Genomic DNA, 21,473 nt, shown 5'->3' on the forward strand with positions numbered 1-21,473 from the left:
TTCTTTTAAAAACTTTCCCTTTATTATTCACAATTTTCTAATCCTTGAAATGAAAACACAGGTACACTCCCTGCACAGGTGCATTTATGTATCCTCACTCTCACAGTTTTCAATATATTAAATAGTACAAAATTAATAGCATTTTTTCTCTGCTTTGAGGATGGTCCTTATTCCTGTAAGTTGAAGGATACTGCCATGTTCAAAATACCAGTTAGTCATCCAACAGTCAGAGAATCTCAAATGTTGCCATCCTTATGCAGGAAGCGATACTTTCAGTTGTGGCATTCCCACTGATTTCATGTGGGAAATCTGAGTGAAAACGGCACAGTTAGGGGAAGATATTTTCTAGAGGCAGTATTTAGTTGAAAACCTAAGTGAAATCAGTTCTGGTTGTATCGATGCACACAGGAATTTTCTATGTAATTCACCAAGACCAGGTTCAGCATGAACATTATTAAATACTAAGCATCTTCTGTATTTATGAAATAAGCAACAATTCCAGTGTGCTCTAAGGAATCTTTACCTGAAAGCTGAGACTTAGAAGCCATGATTCTTGTCAGTCAAAACATTTTAAGTCATTCTGGTCTTTCCTTCATTAGACCTTAATAAACCTAGAATATTTTTGATCAAGCCACTAGTGAAATAATTCTGTTGAAACACACATTTAACAGTTAGCTTGAGATATCTGAAACAGCACTGCCATTCAATAAATTTGCCCCCGAACAGACACTACTAGTTGTGCACTCACTAGTCAAAAATATTCAGTCATGAAAAGTTAGGAATTCAGATAAGCCTCTTTAGAAACTGAACTGCTACTGAATCCTTCAGATAAAGCTTCATGAAGTGGTGTAAAAAAGAAATTTAACAATTGGTTTCCCAGTACGTTAAAGTGAAGTTCTGTGTACTTTGAGAAAAAAATATTTAAATTACAATTAAAATAAATTTTAGTGTCTGAAAACATGAATAATCCAAATCAAATGCTTTTTATTTTTCACTAAGTGGTTGATTAACCACAGATACTCATAGAGTTTTACTATGCTTACTGTTGGTATACACACAAGGTAGGCCTATGCCACTCTAGTTTTTATCAGATAATAAGTACCTATTTTGACTATCTACAACAGAGCCTTAAGTATTGAAATACAAATGAGCCAGTATTTCACCTCATGATGAACAGAGACATGTTGTCTTGCAAAGGGAATCCTGTGTAAGCCATGCTGTAAGAACTCGGACATGGGCAGCATAACAAATTCCTTTGGACCCTGTGGTGCAGGGTCACAGCCAGAACTTTTAAATCCCTTCCTACCCTCTTCTTACTCCTCAGAACCTTGAATCTTCTGAAGGGCAATGTCAGCTAAGTCAGTCTCACTTTCCAGTGGTCTTTCAGGGGGCAGGGCTGGTGCCTCCATCTCTTTGGTAAATTCACGTTCTTCTGCTTGGTCAGTAGCGTGATTTGCATCTGCTTTGGTAGCATCTGGACCAGGGTCTGTCTGTTCTTCACTTGTAGAACTACCCTCCACTAGTTGCACTTCATCTAAACAAAAGAGAAATTGCATCATCACTCAACACTGAACTCATATGCAAGCAAACATTTTTATTACTGAAGAAAAATGAATTCTAGGAAACTCAGGATCAACTACAAAAGTGACTAATTTAACCAGGCTTCATCAAAGAAGACCTCACCCAGACAGAGCTCTGTTTAAGCTGGTGGAAGATTACTCTGAAAATGACCATATGCAAAGCTTTCAATAATTTATCTTCAGTTTTGCTATACTACTTGTGAATATATAGAGGAGCAGAGTAGGACACTACAGTTATTTTAGCTTTCAATTCAAACATGTTTTATTTATTCACACTGTTCGCAGAATGGCCGAAACATGGAGTACAGGTAAGGGTTGTTTTTCTTTTAAAAAGACAGGCATGTATGATCATGTAGGAAGCATTTCTGCATATAACAGACTGAAGACGTTTTTTGCACATGAACGGTTGACCACAGTGAACTCTGAAATGAGTCATCCTATAATTTATAACCTGACTGCATGGAACAGCATCAGCTCCTGACTGCACCTTTACTTTTCAAGCAATGCTTTCAGAGAAAAATAAATAGTTAACTTTCTGCCCTGATTCTACTAAGCAGCGGCTGTGTGCTGTGCACTGTGCTAGCAGTTCTGAAAAGGAGGGAAGAGCCTAACTGGGGCCCAGGGACCTTCAGAAGTAGTTAATTGTGGTTTCGTCAAACAAACTATATATCCTCACCTTTCTTTTGCCTTTTTTCTAGTTTCCTTTTTTCTTTGGCAGCTTCTAGTTCTTGCTTCTCGTGAATTTCCTTCAGGGTCTTACAGACTTTTTTGTGGGTAAACCAGTGTATTTTCTGGCAGTTCTGGTCGCAGTACATCACCTGAAATGTACCAGAGCTATCAATTCATCTTCATCTACTAAATCAAATGTACGATAGTCTTGCATCTCTTAGTGTACCAAGTTAGATCTCTCCATGTATAGTACTTAATGGTATTTTAAAGCAATTTCTAAGGCTACATGGAGTGATTCTAACCTACATAAAAATCTGTAAAGCATAGTTTGTTTTGTTAACTCTGAACGTACAGAGATTTCACTCATTCTTAATTCTAAACACACACACTTGGAAATCCAAGTACTCCTACTAGTGAATTTTGGGCACCCCTCCCAGAAGTAGCTGGCTTGCACATTTTCACTGTAGGCATACATGCCATTCCCTGTAAGTCTACACAGTAAATAGCAAAGCATTTGAAACCCTCAGCACCTCAGTGGCACTATTTTATGTGACTCATTATAACTATGGATTCTTACCATTTTACATACTGAACATCTTTTGTTTGCTCCCTTTCCCCCACAAGTTGTACAGAATTCAGCATCCACAAATCCCACTTGGCCAGTAATAGCTTGTGTAAGTACAGAGAAAGCAGTAGGATCAGAACCCTGAAAGGTAAGACAAGAGGTGGAAATGAGATTAAAAAACAAGACTATCATAGGCAGACATGCAAGAAAAAAAACTATTAATGAACTCAGTGTTCTTCACACACTGTCACCTGCTGGTAGCTCACATACAGCAGGTTTTTACAGGTGAATGTCTCTGCTGGCACACAGATACGTTCTGTATAGACAACTTTATACACAACGGTATTGTGTATATACAGCTATTCACTGTTGTGCTCAGTGTACTCAGATGTGACAGACCAAATGGTCAGAACTTGAAATCGTCAAAAGAACTATTTTCATATTAGGATTTAGATGCTATTTGCAGTATTTTTCCCATGCAATACAAGCAGGAAAGTTTAGTGTATTTTACTGGTAACCATAAATTGAGGCTAACTTTGTAGGCGATGATGTAAACGCTAGAGGAAAAAAATGCCAATTTGCTCCAGCTCCAAGATTCCCAGAGTGAATCCAAGTAACTGCATGCCAAACTGGATGTCTAATGCTGCCAGACAGATAATTCCATAGAATCATAGAATGGTTAGGGTTGGAAAGGACCTTTAGATCATCTAGTTTCAAGCCCCCTGCCATGGGCAGGGACACCTCACGCTAAATCGTATCACCCAAGGCCTCGTCCAACCTGGCCTTGAACACTGCCAGGGATGGAGCATTCACAACCTCCCTGGGCAACCTATTCCAGTGCCTCACCACCCTAACAGGAAAATTTCCTCCTTATATCCAATCTAAACTTCCCCTGTTTCAGTTTTAACCCGTTACCCCTTGTCCTATCACTACAGTCCCTAATGAAGAGTCCCTCCCCAGCATCCCTATAGGCCCCCTTCAGATACTGGAAGGCTGCTATGAGGTCTCCACACAGCCTTCTCTTCGCCAGGCTGAACAGCCCCAACTTCCTCAGCCTGTCTTCATACGGGAGGTGCTCCAGTCCCCTCATCATCCTCGTGGCCCTCCTCTGGACTTGTTCCAACAGTTCCATGTCCTTTATATGTTGAGGACACCAGAACTGCACATAATACTCCAGGTGAGGTCTCATGAGAGCAGAGTAAAGGGCCAGGACCACCTCCTTCGACCTGCATCTTCTCCTTTCCCTTCTGTATTACACACAGAAACCCCATGTAACAAACCGTATTTCTTTAAAGGCACAAAAGACTACAAACTCCTCTAAGAAAAAAGGGGACAGGAAAGAAAATGGTTACTTTAAAGCAAGTCTTAATGCATCATGATCACTTATGTTTTCACACTGTTTATTTTTCTGGCTTAGGCAAACAGTAGGGATTGCATTAAGCCTCAGGATATTTGAGTAGACTTAGAGCCACTTAAGATGGAGGCTATTTTTAATTCACTCAGCATAATCCAAACAAGTCACAAAACTGTTCCACTTCCCCAGTGTTAGTGCATATAACATCAAGCTCTCAGAGACCATAAAGAACATTCTTAAAAAACAACAGTAACTTTTGTGTAAGATTTGTTTTGATGTAGTTAATAACACTGTAATGAAGTGTTAGCAAAGGCGTATGAGGAAAACTGAAGTGGGATTTTTTCACATGTAATTTTGATTTCCTAATTTAGATACAAATTTTGCTCTATCTTGTGTATTACATCGCTTGACAAAAGGAGCTTCATAGAATGTTTCTTCTTTTTCTACCATTGTGTATTATCAACTTTTTATGTATGCTAGAAATAATGAATGCATGAAATCCGGGAAATGATTAGGTCTTAAACTGAATGTAGACATTATGAAAAAAGAGAATGCAAAATGATTTTCATCTGTGTCTGAATCTAGTTTGTGAAAGCCAATCTGCAAAGAAAACCTGCATAGGCATTCCAGAGCAGGAAAAGCAAACTCTGAGACAAGAAACAAATTGTTTTAGTTTTCTTTACAAGCAGAGGTATATAAGCATTCATGACAGGCACAAGAAAAAATTACTAGCTGAAGTATTTTTAAAGCACCTGTGTGCAATATGGAAAATAAAAATCCCAGTTTGCCAGAGCTGAGGGACATCAAAAACCTTTGTTTAATATAATACACTGCAGAAGAGATAAGTAGAAAGATGGTTTAGCTTAAACTGAATTTACTATGCAAGTTGCTTAGAAAGGGTGTTCTTGATAGGAAAGACTTACTATTTCGACAGGAGCAATACTTCTCACAAGCTGCTGCAGCAATGTAGCTTCACAGTAAGGAAACTTGCGGATACTTTCTCGAATGAGCTTCTCTTGATAGACAGGGAAGCCATCTTTATCTCTCCCTTTCAAGAGACTAAATTTTTTAAAACCAAAATCAAATAAGAAATCACACAGTAAATGCTCAAGAACAAATACACAGCATGCTGTGCTCTGCCCTCCTTCAAACTACAGAGAAGAATTATAACGCAAAATAATTCAGCCACTTCACATTGTGTGCTCTGGAACCACTACTTACTGATTCAACTGCATACAGAAAAATAATCATCTACAGGTAGACCCTACATGTGACCTAAGTAGCAAAATGCTTTGTTGTGTTTTAAAAAGGAGCATTGTAAAAATAAACACTGAAGAATGCATGATCATTTAAAACCACAAATTCTGCTTTATTTATGTTTAGTAATGTGTTATAGTCCTGATGCCTCTCTATTTATCTGGTTGGTTCCTACCTTTCTATATGGATCACTGATGAACTATTTAATCTCAGTACATGAAAGCTGACTTCATCACTTCAGTATCAGGCAGAAATCCACAGAAGTCTCTGGGGAATGTGATACTTCTAAAAGTCAAGCCACTACTTTGACACTTAAGATCAGGCAGCTGGCTTTGTAACTCTAAGTAGATACTGAAGATGTGTTTAAGTCTCACCTAAAGCCAGTGGGATTTGCAGTTCTTGGTTACTTTAGAGTTTTTCGAAGAAAAAAAATAAATTAAAAAAAAAAAATAATCTCACCCTGTATGACTGCTGGAGAGCAAAATGGCAAAAGTAATGTTCCCAGATGATCCATACTAGATACTGAGGAATTCTTTCTTCAAGCCCATCACTGTTTTTCTGCACCACATGTTGCTCTCTACCCCTTCATGGTGTATGTGTGATTGCCAAGCTCTAACCAGTTCCAGCAGGTAGCTGAAACTCTAGGAGTGTTTCCTTTGTAACCCCAGGAAAGGACAAGGCCACTCAGAAAAAAGGGAGTCAGTGCCACCCTGATGTAACTGCAGCTGGAAGCATTTCGAAATTCACCTGTCAAATCCCTTATCCAAAACATCCAATCTATTATCACAGTTGTCATTTTCTGCTATCTGTGAAGCTGGTTCACCCATCTGTCTTCAGACCTCTGTAGAAACACGTACCTTTTGATAAATCCATCTAGTTTATCTTCTCGCTCTTTTAAAAATGTGAGACATTTCTGGAAGATACAGCTGATGTAGTGCATTTTCATAGCAAGTACTTCATTCATGTCTTTCTGCTTCATGCATTTCTCACAAATTAGGTCCAGAACCCTGTAACATTTCTGCAGTGCTTCTGCTTCAGCCAACAGAGGGTTCTCTTTTACCAGCAACACAATCTGTGAGAAAGATTGAAGAAAATGGAATCCAATTAGGAAATTGTATTTTTAAGCTTGTGCATTAGCATTAAAGGTTATATAGCTCATTGTAGCTAAATTTCAGTAGTTTCTGATATTCCTTCTGTCTTACACTGTCCTCCCCTTGTAATTCACAGTTCCCATACAAGAAACAATTAAAATTATGACTTGCACTAAAAATATGGATTTTTTTCAGACTAAGAACCTGATCAAAACCCTTTCAAAAGAAATAGATACAGAAATTACCATCCACTGTCCTAAAATCTCATTCCTTCTGAACACCCAAAATAAACTGGATTTGTACATTTTAAGCAGTTTCGCAGAACACATCACTCTCACATAACCTTGCAGAACTTCAGGCAGACTAGTAAAGCACTGAACTAACCATTTTAAGATGAAATTATATCCTCTACTCCCTAAACTAGTGCATTACTGTTTATATGTACTGCAGATACCTATCTGACAACTGTTGACAAATTCCTAACTTTGCATGGCAAGCCCAAGGCATGTGGCTATGAATTTAGGTCAATTCATTTCTCTGAACTACGCTGGAGGAACAAATCATAAAAAACCACTGTTTTCAGCAAATATACTGGGAAGTAAAATAAAGGTCTCTTGCCCATACTTTCAGAAACAGCAGCAGCAGTAGATGTTACTATGGTGAACCAGTGATGAAGGTAGGAAGATACATACTGAGACAAGCACTCAGAGAACAAGGAAATTTGTAAAGATAGGAAATTGTTTTGTTTCCATTTCAAGTGGGGCCAGGAAAAAAAAACAGAATGCCAAAAAAGAAAGCCATTTATGGTTGTTGATGTAAAAAAAATAAGAATCTCTCCAGTAGGCGTTCGTTAGATTCTGGTGTATATAAACACTGAAATAGCTTCATTTTCTAATCATGTCTAAATGTTGAGCCCAATTCTTTCTTATTTTCAGAAGCATCTGAATTAACATATGATGCTTTTGATCTCAGCTTAACTCTCAGAGGAGCCGAGTGCTTTCTGAAATAAAGAAACAGTTCCCACACCAACAAACATGTACAATGTACACATTACTTCACCTTAACAGGATGCATGTTAGTAGTAGTAATAATTTTATGTAGAGGCCCAGCTAGTTTTACTGGCAGTTTTGGTTCTTTATCTAAGCCTTGTGGTTTAGTATAGTAGTCCAGCCTTTCACGGGGAAAGAAGTTGTTGATGACGGTCACACAGTCATGTTGACCTAAAGGCACACAAGGGAAAAAAAGAAAACAAAACAAAAACACCAAAAAAAAAATCACTAGTGCAATGAAATAATAAAAAAAAAAAAAAAAGACCTAAACTGAAATCTAACCTAAGCACTACAGGGGAGAATTACCCACAAAGGAGCTTAGTGTGATATGCTTTGCACTGGTAATGGGCATCTCTTGCTATTCTTTTGTATGTAACTTTTATTTTCATTAAGGGACTCCCAGGAGGGAATGACTACATCAAGTTTCATTTTGACAGCTCTGTCCCCTTCCTGCATCCTCTTTCATTGGTAAGCCAGATCTAAGAGAACAGGTATTCCTCCCCAGAGTTACACTATGCTGGTAGTCTCATACTGGCATTAATGTTTTCTCAAGAGTTCTCCCCACTTTGTACTTTCAAAAATGAATGACAGTTGTACCGAGGCTTGTAGTTTTTCAGACCTGAAACAGATAGGAGCATATTAACCTGAAGTGGGAGAAATTATAAAAACTGAATATGCTTAAAATTTTACCAAAAACCCAAGGACCGTGATGAAAGTAACCAGATGAGAGAAGCTACACCCCCTTCTTGTTTTCTGCATCTGACAATATGATGGATTACTTGGGTAAAGAGAAAGTAAAATTTAGCTGCTCTGGCTCAGTACTACATTCATTAAATTGACTGATTTATCTTGGCACTAATCCTATTAATCAGTAGAATATGACACAGACAACCACATTCCAGCATTTAAAACCCTCCACTATTTTAGAAGAGACTGTTCTAAGCTAATAGAGCATAGTGTAAGACAAATGACAGGGGAGGAAGTATCCTCACTTCCCCCACAGAGACAGCTGAATTAATTTTGATTGGACAGAGAATAAAAAAGAACAGGAATGGATTCCAATATTCAGACTTCTAGAGAGTAGCATATCTCAATATGCCTGAAAATATTTATTCTATCTTGATGCATTAAGATTTTATACAAGATTTGATACAAGAATTCTCCAAAATTATGTTCTCCAGAATTATAACATTCCCCATTCACCTAATAATTCAATTCAGCATCACATTGGAAAAGACTCTCCGAAGAATAATTAACAGGAGCAGACTTCTCTGACATAATAGTGAATAGTTAATGTTTTGCTGTTTGAACCTCAAGTGAGCTATGTCAATCTTCTCTTTGAAAGAACAGAATGAGGTAAGATTGAAATTGAAAGTGCACAAACTGCCTATTCAAGGAAATAAATCTAAATGGCAAGGTGGGCTCTTGTATTCAGAACACCTAAGGAACTTACAAGGGAGTTCTCAGATGTTTGAACAATGTAAGAAGGTTGTGTTCAAGTGAAAATACAGGTCCTCCTTTTTGGTTTTTTTTTGGAAGGTTATCTGGGCAGCTATAGGTGAGTCATTAAAATGACCCTACTTTTTCTGTTAGCATTATATCACACCTCCTTGCTAGACAGAGAGAAGAGGTGGTGTATTTGGGAAAATTAATCATGGAATCTCCCAGCACTGTCAAAGTGAGTAAAGAAGTGTTTAGGAAAAAAAGATGATAAAAAGAAACATAACAGAAAAAAGCCTGGTTGCATGTTTTTGCCCAGGATCACATATCATATTGGAACCTTTCTCTTGTTCTACTCAAGTTCAGGTCAGTAAGTACTGACTACTTCAGAACAGGTTCCAAGCCTTCTCCCTCTTCCAAACGCGAAGAGGGAAGGGCCAGAGGCAACCCTCCTCTGGCACACTGCATGCTAGTGGCAAAGCTCAGATCAGAGTTCCTGACTCCTAGTGCTGTGCTACGTTCATTCCTTCCCACAAAGGAAGCTCCAATTACACACTTTGCACTTCAGACACCTCCAATGTCACCAGCTTCCTCTTACTGTTTGGAAAGTGAAGACATTGAAAAAACTTGCACACATGGAGAACAGCAGCATCTGTTCCCACAAATGAGATCATTTGTGATTTTATGAAGCTAAAGCATGGGAATAGGACGAAATGTAGTAGAAAAAGCTGCACAACTGACTCAGTTCAGAACAGGTAGTTAAATAATGCTCCTCCAAGAAAAAACATCAGAATCTAACATTCTACTTGTTTAGGAATTTAGGAAATAAAACGACTTTCACCTTACCCACAAAAGCAGCCATCTGAGCTGCCGTCCTTCCCACAGAGTTGACAACATCAGTCTCTGCTCCAGCCTCTAACATCATCCAGGTGATTTCTTTGTTTCCTGAATTTGGGTGAAGATGTGGGGAATAAGAACTTGTAATTTTTTTTATGCTGTAGAAAAAAAAGTTTATTTCTTAAAGACCAGGAATAATGCTGAGAGGATTAAATGTTCTTAATGTCATTATTTTAAGAACAGATTAAGAAAAAGGCACAGTGCTGCCTCCATATTTATGGTTCCAGAGGGTCAAAGCAAAGTAAAACCTAAATTCAGGCAGGGTGTAACTCTGCTCTCTGTAACGCACATTCAGCTCCCTCTGGAGCTTTTGGGAATCATAGGCATGTAACTACAAGGAGCTTGATCCCTCCAGATAGCAGTATAGAAGCAAATTCTACTAATATAGCTCGACAGTTCAACTACAACATTTGCTATTCTAAGAAGAAAAACAAATCCAGTACTATTATGTATCAGGAGCATAGAGAAGAGAACAGATTGTTCCTTTCTCCACAGCAGGAACTGGGTGTTCAGGCTGGGCTAAATACCAAGTAAAATGAAGCTAAAATTTTATGGGAAAATTAGATTATTTAATTGGTGCCCTTCAGAGACTAATAAGGACACTTGTCACCACTGTGTAGTTCTGCTTTCAAAGGTACTCTTACTTTATCAGGTTTTGTGCATATGCTACATACAGAAAAGTGAATATAAAAGAAAGAAAGGGGTGGTGGATAGAAATGTATGTTTCTTATTTAAAAGCAAAGGCACTGTGTCAGTGTATAGTGCTCCTTTTGCACTCACAGATAACAGAACTTAAAGGCAGCTTTCAGGAAAAATTCAAACCTGGGATGACAGGTTAAAAGCTCAGCAGCAAGCAAATTGTAAAAAGCCAGCATTTTCCACAAAGCTGCAGTCATTTAACCTCTGAGAGTTTGTTCCCAATATCTGCTGATACTGCTGATATTGCTCAATGCCACAGAATGCTGGAATTTCCCAATCTTTTTACCAAAGCTGTAGCAGAAAAGCAATCTGAAGAGCCACTTAAGGTTCATAAACACATACACCCTTCTTTTTTTAAAATTATGAAGGAAGATGAAAGGGGTTAAACTCTACCTGCTAAGAAATCTTAACTTCCCTAGAACCTCTTTTTCGGGGAAAAGTGCCTGGCCTGCTAAAGAAGATACTTAAAATAACCTAATATTCCCAAACCTAATCTTTTTCCCAGAAGGAACAATGTTCTTTATGGAGCATCTTTTTCTCACTGAAAGAAGTAATTGTTCCTTTCACTGGGGAAAAAGAACAGCAAAATGAAAGCTGCAAACCACCACCTGAGACAGACAATATACACAGCTATAAGCAGTCTCATGGGAAAAAAAAATGAAAAAAACCACCAATGTGATAAAGCATTTTTTAGAACTTTCTAAACACATTTTTAAAAGCCCAAAAGATAATAGGAAAAATAATGGAGAAAGGCAAAATTTGAAAAATACTGGATTGATTTGATAAGCCTCAAATATTACTAAAAGCTACTTCCTAAAACAGGCAGTTTGGTGCAGCATCTTTTTCAGTGTAACACAGTATAATTCAACAGAATGCATCCCGCTGCACAAGAAACTGGCACGTGAGACTGAATTTTGAGGTCTGGAACGAAAAGGACAAGTACAGACAGACTGTATGCCTCAAAACACTGAATAAAATTGAGTTTTATATGAAAAAAGATCCCAAGCCTGAGGAGTAGCTCTCCCATTTGACTGTCCTGATAACTCAGCTCTTCTTGACGTATTTGCATGTTTCACATAAGAAACCGTAAATCTGAATAATAAAAACATGTTAACATTTTCCTTTAAATAATTAATTTATGGCAAATTGTGCCCATCAATGTATCAAAAATTAGTGTTCTAAGTGCAGTAAGAAATTACCTGAAAGTCCGGCAAACATCAAGGCAGTATATCCATGCTCGTGTTCATTGCAGTTAACATCAGCTCCATGTCGCAAGAGCAACCTGCACATGTCTACTTTCCCTTTGTAGGCTGCGTGCATTAGAGGGGTCATGCCATGCTGACAAGCAAAAGAGAAAGAAAGTAGCATACATAAAAGAACTATTTATATCTTTTGATCTTCATCCCACTGATAACATGTACTTGTACATACATATTCAGTATAACTACCAAAGCCTCATGTAATATTTGTTAGAAACAAAATCTTCATGAAAATACATGGTTACTAAAAACATGCAGTAGATTGTCCATTTCCATATCATTTGCTCTGACGGTGCTGCGCTCTACTTAAAAACAGACCACTGATGAATAAATGAAAACCATTTACTGCCAATTTGTCACTAGGGTTTAGTGTGTTAAAAACAACTAATGCTTCTGTTAGCAGGAAAAGGCTTGGTTTAGAGAATTTGTTTTGTTCCTACATGATTTCTCTTCTGCATTATATGATAAGCAGCAAGAAAATCAGGAATAGGCTCTTGCTGCTTTTGCCATTACAAAGATTTACAGTTTCTGAAACCCATCTTGCTCTTTTTTAGTCACAATTACTGGTAATTGTGCTATCCTCCTCTCTCCCATTTATCTACCTTTGTGATCCTACATCAGCCAGAGCTCTGAAAGCCCTTGCACAAATACACAGCTCTACCTATAATTTAACAATGACACCATCCCAAACCGTGCCTTTGATAAATGGCACCAGTGCAAAAAACATTAGCTTCAGCAAGGGAGGCAATGAGTTTTTACCAGAATGCAAACCCGGGCAAACCCTAGGGGAGATTTCAGAAGCAGGGTGAATTGTTAGTGTAGGCTCTCTCTTCTCAAAGGACAGGAAGAACAACATTCCCGTTTGAGGAAACTGCATGACATTCTTGTTTTAGAATCTAGCATGCTTTTTCCAATATGCTGCTTATTTTCACTTAACATCAAGTCAGGATTCATGTTATCAGCCAAGACACAGTAATTGCCCAAGAACATTCTCCAACAAGGGAGCGTGCTTCAATTTGTCCCTGAAGGAAAAAGAAATGTCATTTTCTTCCTTTTTTGCAGGTTAAAGCTGTATGCACGAATACACTCGGGTACACCACTACTGCAGATCTGTAAACACACAGTAATGGGATACTCTGAAATAATGCAACTGTCAGTTTGAGCCTTAATATATTTCTTGTTTCAACTTATGACAGAATAAAACCCGTGAGTTAAATTTAACAGTATAATAAAAAAAAATCCTAAAGATGATGGAAATCAGGGAAATTAAAACTATAATAACAATTTTTAAGTACTAGACTGTCATTATTACCCATCCTAACTGAAAGCAATTAAAAAATAATTACTTTATGCATTATATGTTAGTAACGTGAAATATTATGGTAAACTGCAATGTAAGTTGCTATCAAAGAAACAAAAGACCTGAAGGGATCACTTCAGAAACATAAAACAGATTTAAGATTAGTTTTGCTAGGTTTCATTTGTGGTCCTACAAAGGTTAAGTAAAGACTTTCTATCCTAATATTTATATGTTCCATTACATTACATTGACAGCCATTCCATTTTCATGGACCCATCCGAGTCTGGAGTCATAGTATGGATTCCTCTCCTTTAGCACTACAGAGAAGAACTGCTGTAAGGGGAGATGAACACTGTAAGGTTTTTGACTGGAGAAGGAACTTAAGAAAACAATGATTTTAAGTTTGGTTACATATTGAATGCCAGTTGTTTCAATTAAAAAAACCCACCTGAAGATGGCAGGACAAATTAAAAGGTTGGTTTGTTTTGGGTTTGGTTGGGTTTTTTTTTGTCATCCTGGAAAACTTTCCTTTTTGCCTCCTGGGAAACTTCTTTAAAAGCCTTTGATTAAATTTTAAAGGCGTCAGGCTGTGGTTTGGATTAAAAAAAAAACAACCTATCAAGCCAAAAACATGCAGACAGTTGTTACGAAGTTGGATGGATAGTTACACTAATATCAGCCTTTCACATTCACAGCCAACAAAAAAGGGACAGGCTAGAAACAAGATTATCCGGAAAAGCTTGGTGTCCTGTATTATGTCCTTGTGCAGAAATCGAAATGACTGCAAATACTCTTCCCAGGCTGAACAGCAAAGACAGGTCGAGCAACAGTCTGTTTTCTGACAGATGACATTTGGATTTTCAAGACAACATACTTAAAAGACTAAAGTACAAGACAAGTTTATTAAGCATAGAGATTAAATAAATTATTATTGTTCCAGTACACAACATAGGATAAGGAATCAGTTTTCTAGCTGCTACTATGTAACATTCTTTTGACCAAATATCCAGTCTTTTAACCTTATTCCCTGGGACAAAAAAAAAAAAAAATAAAAAAAAATCAACCCCAGTTTCTTGTTTATTTTGCAGGGATTGTATGTGGTTTACAAGGAACAAAACGAACAATTTCCACCTTCTGCAGGGCTGTAAGTATTCCCTATATGTCTGACGGTACAAGGATAATAGTTTGCAGCACCTCTAGAAGTTACTTGTCTCCTCCCTTGACTAAGTTCTTCAGGTCATCAGCCAAGAGGGACTCCCTGGCACAATGGGGCTATGTTGCATGGCACAGCCAGCCCAGCCATTACATACCACCCTTCCCACTTCCTGGTGCTGAAAACCTACCAGAAGCAGACTGAGGGATGGGATTCCAAGAACTAAGGTGACCTAATGCTGCCACGGGTGGTGAGCCAACTGAAGAAAAAAAAACCAACAAACAAAAAAGATCCTACAGGCTCAGTGGGCTAAATCAGCTGGATTTAGGGGAAGAAAAGGATTCATAGGGAGGCAGGAGTGTCAGAGGAGTACCAGAACCAGGGACAGGCTGGACTCTGCCACCAGATGTTGGAGAAGCAGCAAGCAGGTCAGCCTCTCACTCCAGCACCTGGGAGAGATGTGCTTCCACAGGATGAGTAAAAACAGATTTGATTTCTGAAAAGAAAATAACCTGGAAAAGGAACCTTCTGCCTTCTAGGGACTAGAAAGAAAGTTTTCAACAACAGTGTTTCTTTGCCTTCATTGAACAGAGGAACTGGGGAGCAGGGTGGCCAGGGTACAAGAGTTGGGACAAAGGAAGAAAAATAGAGAGACCTCCTTGCATGCCAGTAATGTGCATATTCGGACGAAAAACTGTGTTGTAAGCATTAAAACACTCATACTGACTGTGTAACACACGATACACGTATATTTTTAAAAGCCATTGTTTTCTGGATAACATGCCTCTGATTCCTTACTAAAATAGCCACACTGACTTGTGTTACACAAGAGAAAAGAGGAATCCCAGTGGTCCCACCATTCCCAGTGTTTTACCCTTCTCATGCTCACTTCACCCTTCTTCTCAACCATGGAAACTTGGCCAAGATGTGGCACGTCTTAATGGGCTGGATCACACTGCCGCAGCTCCCTCAGCAGGTATTAAGATACATCATAACACTGCACGTGTAAATACCAGCTACCTAAGTAAATCAGGAAAGGGCTGTAAAACCCCTGACAAACTGATATAGACACTTGTACGCTGACAATGTTAATGCATCCACATCTCCAAGCTCATTTTGCAATGAGGAATCCAACCCCATATTAACATGGAAAGTGCCTTGTTTTATTCTTCAGATACAGGCAACTATACCAGTTCTACTCATTCAGGAAATTTCCAACTGAACACCGACTGTCGGTTTGGCTTTTATTTGCGACAATACTTGGGAAGTTACTTTTTAGGGAACAAATGATGAAAAAAAAAAAAAAAAAGGGCAGGTGGCACAAGTGTTCTTAACTGCACTAGTTATGTATGTCTTCAAAATCAACTCTTCTAAATTGAAAGGAAGAGCACTACTGAAATTAGACCAACTCATCAAGATTAGCTCAGGTAGCCATTTGGAACTGGATTGTAAAAATTCTCTAACTTTTAAAAGAAATGGTACTGAATGCTGCTCATCTAGAAATACGTAAGTTAACTTTTCATGGAATGAAAACCTTCAGAAATGTCACCCTTAAAGCTTTTGAGTAACGCTGCCCTTACCTATCAAACTTACTGCAAGCAAATACATGCACAAATCATTTTAGCTATAGCTAAGTAAGAACTGATTATAACGTGAAACACTGTTCAGTGAGTGCCAGTCGTAGCTACAGTTCTGCTTTATAATCATGCTGAACTGTAGGCTTCACATATGTAATACATTACATTCATCTGATGATCCTTCTGTTCATCTGCAGTGATGAAAAGCTACAGTCTGCATCAGTCAGCAACCTGAACTGAAACCAGGCAAGTCTTAATAGCTGCTGAATTTTCTTTAGTTTGTGTATTTTGGAATACTATATAAAAAAAAATAAAAATCAGAAGATAGAATTCTTTCTCCTCCATAAAGACTAAGGATCTGGGCATTTTCTGCTGGCATAGGAAGTCCATACTGGAGTAGCAAGATAGATTAACTGAAGAACCCTCCACTGAACATAATGAATATGAGTAAAGCTACATATCTCATACACAAATAAGCAGGCTGCTGCTTCAATTCCCAGGAAGCATTCAGGTCTGTAATTAGCATATAGAAGTGGACTGTTTCTACAAGATTTATTTTGTTGCAGAAGTGAACAGCTGAATTACCAAACTAGAGGAAAAAACTAATGCAGCTAATGCCAAATGACAGTTCTATATATAAGATTATGATGAATGACCCTAAAATTAGTTTAACTACAGAAAAAACATGAAGCCTTTTCAGGTCAAGTCTCTCTACCGGATCTGCAGAAAACATGGGACTGTAGCAGTACAGCGCTCCTTTGCAACCTCAACCACCAACAGGACTGAAGGAAACTTTCAGTTTCCACAGAAAAACATGCTTCCTCTAGACTGCCCTTCTACAATAATCTGAGAGATCTCAGCTTCCTTCACCCTGCAAATAGATGGAGTTAAAATCAGCGAACTGCCCACATGAAGTCACAATGCTATTTACAAGCTCTGTACTCCCAGGGGAAAGAAAATTCCTGAACACATTCTTCCATACTATGTTTCCAAATCAGCAAGCACTCCATCTAAAACAGGACAAAAACCAACTACGCAGTGTGCATTTATAAATGAAACATTTTGCATTTGTTTTGCATCCATTTCCATTGCCCACCTACATGTCCATTTTAGGACATCTGAGCTTAAATACCCCTGAAGTTTTAAAGCTGCCAAACTGTTAAGGACAAGCTTTTTGGAAGAGCTACATACTGTTATTTCTTTGTTTTCATGAATGCACTGATTAAGCCTAAAGACCTTTCCTTTCTTCGACTATCTAAAGCCACAAAGAAACATCAACAACAAAAATCTGATTTGGTCAGAAAGGCTGCTAGAGAAAAAGCAGGACTGTATCTGCTGGATATCTACAATCTTCTGGAAGAGGGGCATCTGTGAAAGTAATCTGAATAAACGTGTCTTACTTTGCTTCCAGTGGAGCACTGCAGACTAGCGCGTCTGGGCACATGGGCAGAAAAAGCAAATACTTTTCTGTTTTCTAGATATATAATAACAGCTGAAATATGGTGTCCAGCTCATGCCTACAGTTTTGAAGGAAAAAAACTCAAACAACAGGAAAGGATTTGGAAAAGAGCCATGATTATAGCTCAGCTGCTGAAAAAACACAACTTTAGGCAAGTTTCTTAAACAGCCAGTGCATTTGGAAGATGTTAAAATGTGACCTGGTCCTTGTCTAAGGTACACAGGGAAAAGACTGGTGACTGACAGTAGTGTTCAATCTAGAAGAGGCAGATCTAAGCAGTTCAAATACAGGATCAACCCAAAAATTAAAAGGGCATCTTTGTGTTTATTGTTTAAAATCAGGAAGTGCAGTATGGAACAGCCTGCTTCTGGGTGCTGTGGATTCTCCAGCCTGTGGAAATTACTAAATTGTGACTGCATGTTTGCTGTACTACAGCTAGAAGAAAGACTTACATTAAACCTGTGCTCATTCTGTGGATTCTCTCATGTAAAAAGGACTTAAAGGAAGAAAATGAGTTTTTAGTTCCCAACTGAATTGTGCTCCTATTTCAATATCTAAGCATTCAGTTTTCAGCTGTTTCCTCATTTCTTAACATTAATAAAATAAGTAACAGTAGTAATATAAACACTAATGTGAATTTCAGCATAAGCTGCTAAAGCAGCAGAGGAAGAAAATAAAACCTGATGCATTCAAAGCAGTCTCCAGCTGTGGCAACATTGAAAAACAGATGAAGCTAATGTTTAACTGGGTTTTCACACCCTCTATTTGCATCTAGATATTAGAATAACGCATTAAAGGGAAAATGGCTTACAACAAAAAAATTCTAAAAGTTGATGCGAGATGACTGATGGATTAAGACTCCTAAACAAATCTGAACCCTTTCCTGTTTAATATGCATCATTACACACCACTCTTGGGGATAAAAGGAGACTGCAAGAAATCCATTACACCTTATGTGCCTTGGGTCTATGTAGGCAGATGTGAGCATTAGGCAAGTATCATTAATACTTGTTTCTTCCTTAACAACAGCCTGAGGCATAACTTGGTTATGGTTTCTATTAATAAACCATATTCTCCCAACAGTAATCCTGCACGTTGCACTAATCCTTCATCAAGAGTGCAGTCATTCAGCACTAGTCCAGCAATTGCACTAAAGGAAAAGCTTTTACAGTCCATGCAATAAAGCACACTTGCAAACATACTTACATTGTATCTTGGGTTCCTTCCTAAAGTTTACTGTAAGCTTAGTTTGACAAGTTTGTCAGAAGCTTGTTGAAATTCATACATTAGAAATTAAGGTATAAGTATTTAACTGTATTGAAGAACAATCAGAAAATGAATCTGTTGGCAGCACAAGAAAGGCTATCAATATTCCAAAAAGGAAACCAGATGAAGTGGTAATTTTGGCCCTGTCCAATTTTGGGCCTTCTAGTATGACAACGTGGATAAACTGCTTCCACGTTACACTTCATATTAATATTGCATGCTCTAGAAAACATGAGCATCACACAAGGTTCCTTTCTCCACAAACTTCCTCCCATCTTCAGGTAGCACTTTATATACTACATGTCTACCACATCAGCCTCTGCAAAAGAGAGCGTGTTTTCCAGTTCTTACTCAGCTGCTCACCCTCCAACTATGTTTACGGTTCTGCAAAGATGAGGCTTTGGGTGATAAGATGCAAGCATTAGATGAAGACAGGTATCTTTACCCATGCTGTCTGCTGCTGCCTAAGCACAGGGAACCAAAGTTTGGTGGAGGGGACAAGAAGTCAGGGAGCACCCCCATCTGTCTTCCTGCAGTGTTCATCTCACCTTACAGACACCCAAGTTCATGCTTGAACTTGAGAGAAAATACTGCCAGTGTAGTACTTTAAGTCACATTAATCTTTAAAACAATTAGTAACATGTAACCTTTCTTTGGGAAAAAAAAAAAAGCGGTAGTTCTTCAAAGGTTCATTATTCAGCTGCAGGCTGGAAGTACCTTCAGGATAACTCTGATTTCCAGCAGTCTATATAACAATATAATGTAACAATAAGAAGGCCTTCAGACCTAGTATTTTCCTTGCTAAACCCAACATAATGGCTATATAGTTTCACTGTACCTCATCCAAGCAATTGACACGGACATTCTTGCTGCCTAGTAGCCTTCCAGCCTCCTCAGTGTTTCCTTCACGTAAAAGGAACAGACAAAAAGAGAGAAAAAAGTGGTGTGAGAAAAGGAATGAGAATCAAGAGGAAAAAGATCAGTTCTATTCCTGATTAAAATTAAGACCTTTGTAGATTAACCACCAGTAAATCATGTAATAGGGGTTGGAAGGGACTTTAAAGATCATCCAGTTCTAACCCCTGCCACAGGCAGAGACACCTTCCACTAGACAAGGTTGCTCAAAGCCCCATCCAGCCTGGCCTTGAACACTGCCAGGGATAGGGCAGCCACAGCTTCTCTGGGCAACCTGTGCCAGTGCCTCACCACCCTCATAGGGAAGAACTTCTTCCTAAAAATCTCATCTAAATCTGTCAGTTTAAAATCATTCCTCCTTGTCCTATTCCTACCTGCCCTTGTAAAAAGTCCCTCTCCAGCTTTCCTGCAGGCCCTTTTTAGCTACTGGAAAGCTGCTCTAAGGTCTCCTTGAAATTCTGTTTCACAGTACATTCATTGCTGACTGTCCTTTGCTCATCTCTGACACAGAGAAGCATTTTAATATAATTGAGAGTTAATCTCCAAAACTATAAATAAAATCTTATAGGTTCCAACTGCCCCAAAACTACACATAGAAATGCATGGAACACATCAGGTTTTTTTAGTTTACCTCCTACTAACGAACATAGCTCACTATTTTCAAAACACATTTTGGAGTGTAGCTATTCAGATAGGCCTGTGAAATTTGTGTTGCTGGACCGTGAAACCCAGCTGTTACAGCAAGTGTGACAGAAAGCCCCCCAGCAATAAACATATGCACCATGGAATATGGTGTAACTGCAACGCTTACACGACATGCAAAATAAAACAGTGCAAGGGATAAGAGGTGTAGAACACCCTAGACAAACTGAAGTTCTCTTAAATGAAGAACATCTTGCCCACTAGGACATCCTAGTCTGGCAACAGCACATAGGGAAACCTGTAACAGGCTAAAGGACTGCATTAGCCCCAAGAAAACATATTTTTTCCAATAGAAATCATTAGATAAACTTCAATGTACGTTACTAATACAAATACATGTAAGAAAAACGTAAGCTTTCCTTGGCAGTCAACAACCCCAAACTGGGCTTCCCCAACCCTAACCGTGCAGCACTACGCACCTCCTCCACGCCAGGCAGGCGCCCCCTTTGAACCCCCTGGATGGCACAGGCCTGCCCCACGTTTGGCCGCCGTGAGAACCGCCCTCGCTGCCAGACGAACGGCCATGTTCCCGGCTGGGGAGCCGCGGGACGAGGCCCACGGGCGGGTGCTGGCAGGCTAGCCCTCACCACAGGCCCAGAGGCGCCCCTCCATGCCCACGGCCCAGGCCTGAAGGGAGCCCGCGGCGCAAGACGGCGTGGCCAGTAACGGCCAGAGCGCCCCGCCGAGGGGCCGCGGCGCTGCTCTACGCCCACCACCACAAGCCCTCAGGGGTGCTACCGGCGGGGCCACCCGGCCTCTACGAGGCCCGCCGGAGCTACGACGCGGGGCAGGGCATAACCCCCGCCCGCAACCACCTCACCACACAGCAACGAGGAGGTGAAGGCGGTCGGCCCGGGCCCACCGGGAAAGCACTACCGCCCTCAGCCACGGAGGGGCGAAGGCCCAACTCACCTCTAGCGATCACTCCCAGCAAATCCTTCTCCTCTGGACTCAGGTCACCTCTCCGGGGGGGAGCCATCGCGCCCCCGTGTCCCACAGGCGGTAAGGCGGACCCGGGGCGGTGCAGCCCGGGGAGGCGCGTTCGGACGGGTCGCGGCGGAGGTTCAGGCCTACAGCTCCCCTCTCGCACCCCCTTCCTGCCGCCAACCGGGCGATACGCGCCCCCACCCCGCTCCTCATGGCGACTTCCGCCCGCAGCTCCGCCCTGCTAGGGGACGGCCGCGGGGTAAACCATTCCTGCCGAGCCGTGGGGAGGATAGAGTGCCGGTTGCCCCCTTTCG

The 21,473-nt window shown here is 39.8% G+C and overlaps 1 protein-coding gene across 3 annotated transcripts; it reads right to left on the reverse strand.

Moving 5' to 3' along the window:
- Positions 1-21,306, reverse strand: ANKMY2 (ankyrin repeat and MYND domain containing 2). 3 transcript variants are annotated; one of them, XM_057406190.1, is made up of 10 exons: positions 21,145-21,306; positions 19,454-19,518; positions 11,801-11,939; positions 9,852-9,950; positions 7,576-7,736; positions 6,283-6,497; positions 5,092-5,227; positions 2,827-2,955; positions 2,257-2,398; positions 1-1,534 (listed from the first exon to the last, which is right to left on the reverse strand). In XM_057406190.1, the coding sequence occupies exons 1-10, from the start codon at positions 21,209-21,211 to the stop codon at positions 1,314-1,316; spliced, it is 1,374 nt and encodes a 457-aa protein (XP_057262173.1). In that variant the 5' UTR covers positions 21,212-21,306; the 3' UTR covers positions 1-1,313. The 3 variants fall into 3 exon arrangements, with proteins under 3 accessions (XP_057262173.1, XP_057262175.1, XP_057262174.1); XM_057406192.1 differs by lacking the exon at positions 19,454-19,518 and having other exon boundaries at positions 21,145-21,231; XM_057406191.1 differs by lacking the exons at positions 19,454-19,518; positions 21,145-21,306 and adding an exon at positions 12,632-12,882.
- Between the last annotated feature and the right edge of the window lie 167 nt (positions 21,307-21,473).

The sequence above is a fragment of the Pezoporus wallicus genome, unplaced genomic scaffold (genome assembly GCF_028554395.1).
Source record: "Pezoporus wallicus isolate ANWC-B61680 ecotype Strahan unplaced genomic scaffold, APGP_CSIRO_Pwel_v1 contig_5879, whole genome shotgun sequence".
NCBI classification, from domain to species: Eukaryota; Metazoa; Chordata; class Aves; order Psittaciformes; family Psittacidae; genus Pezoporus; species Pezoporus wallicus.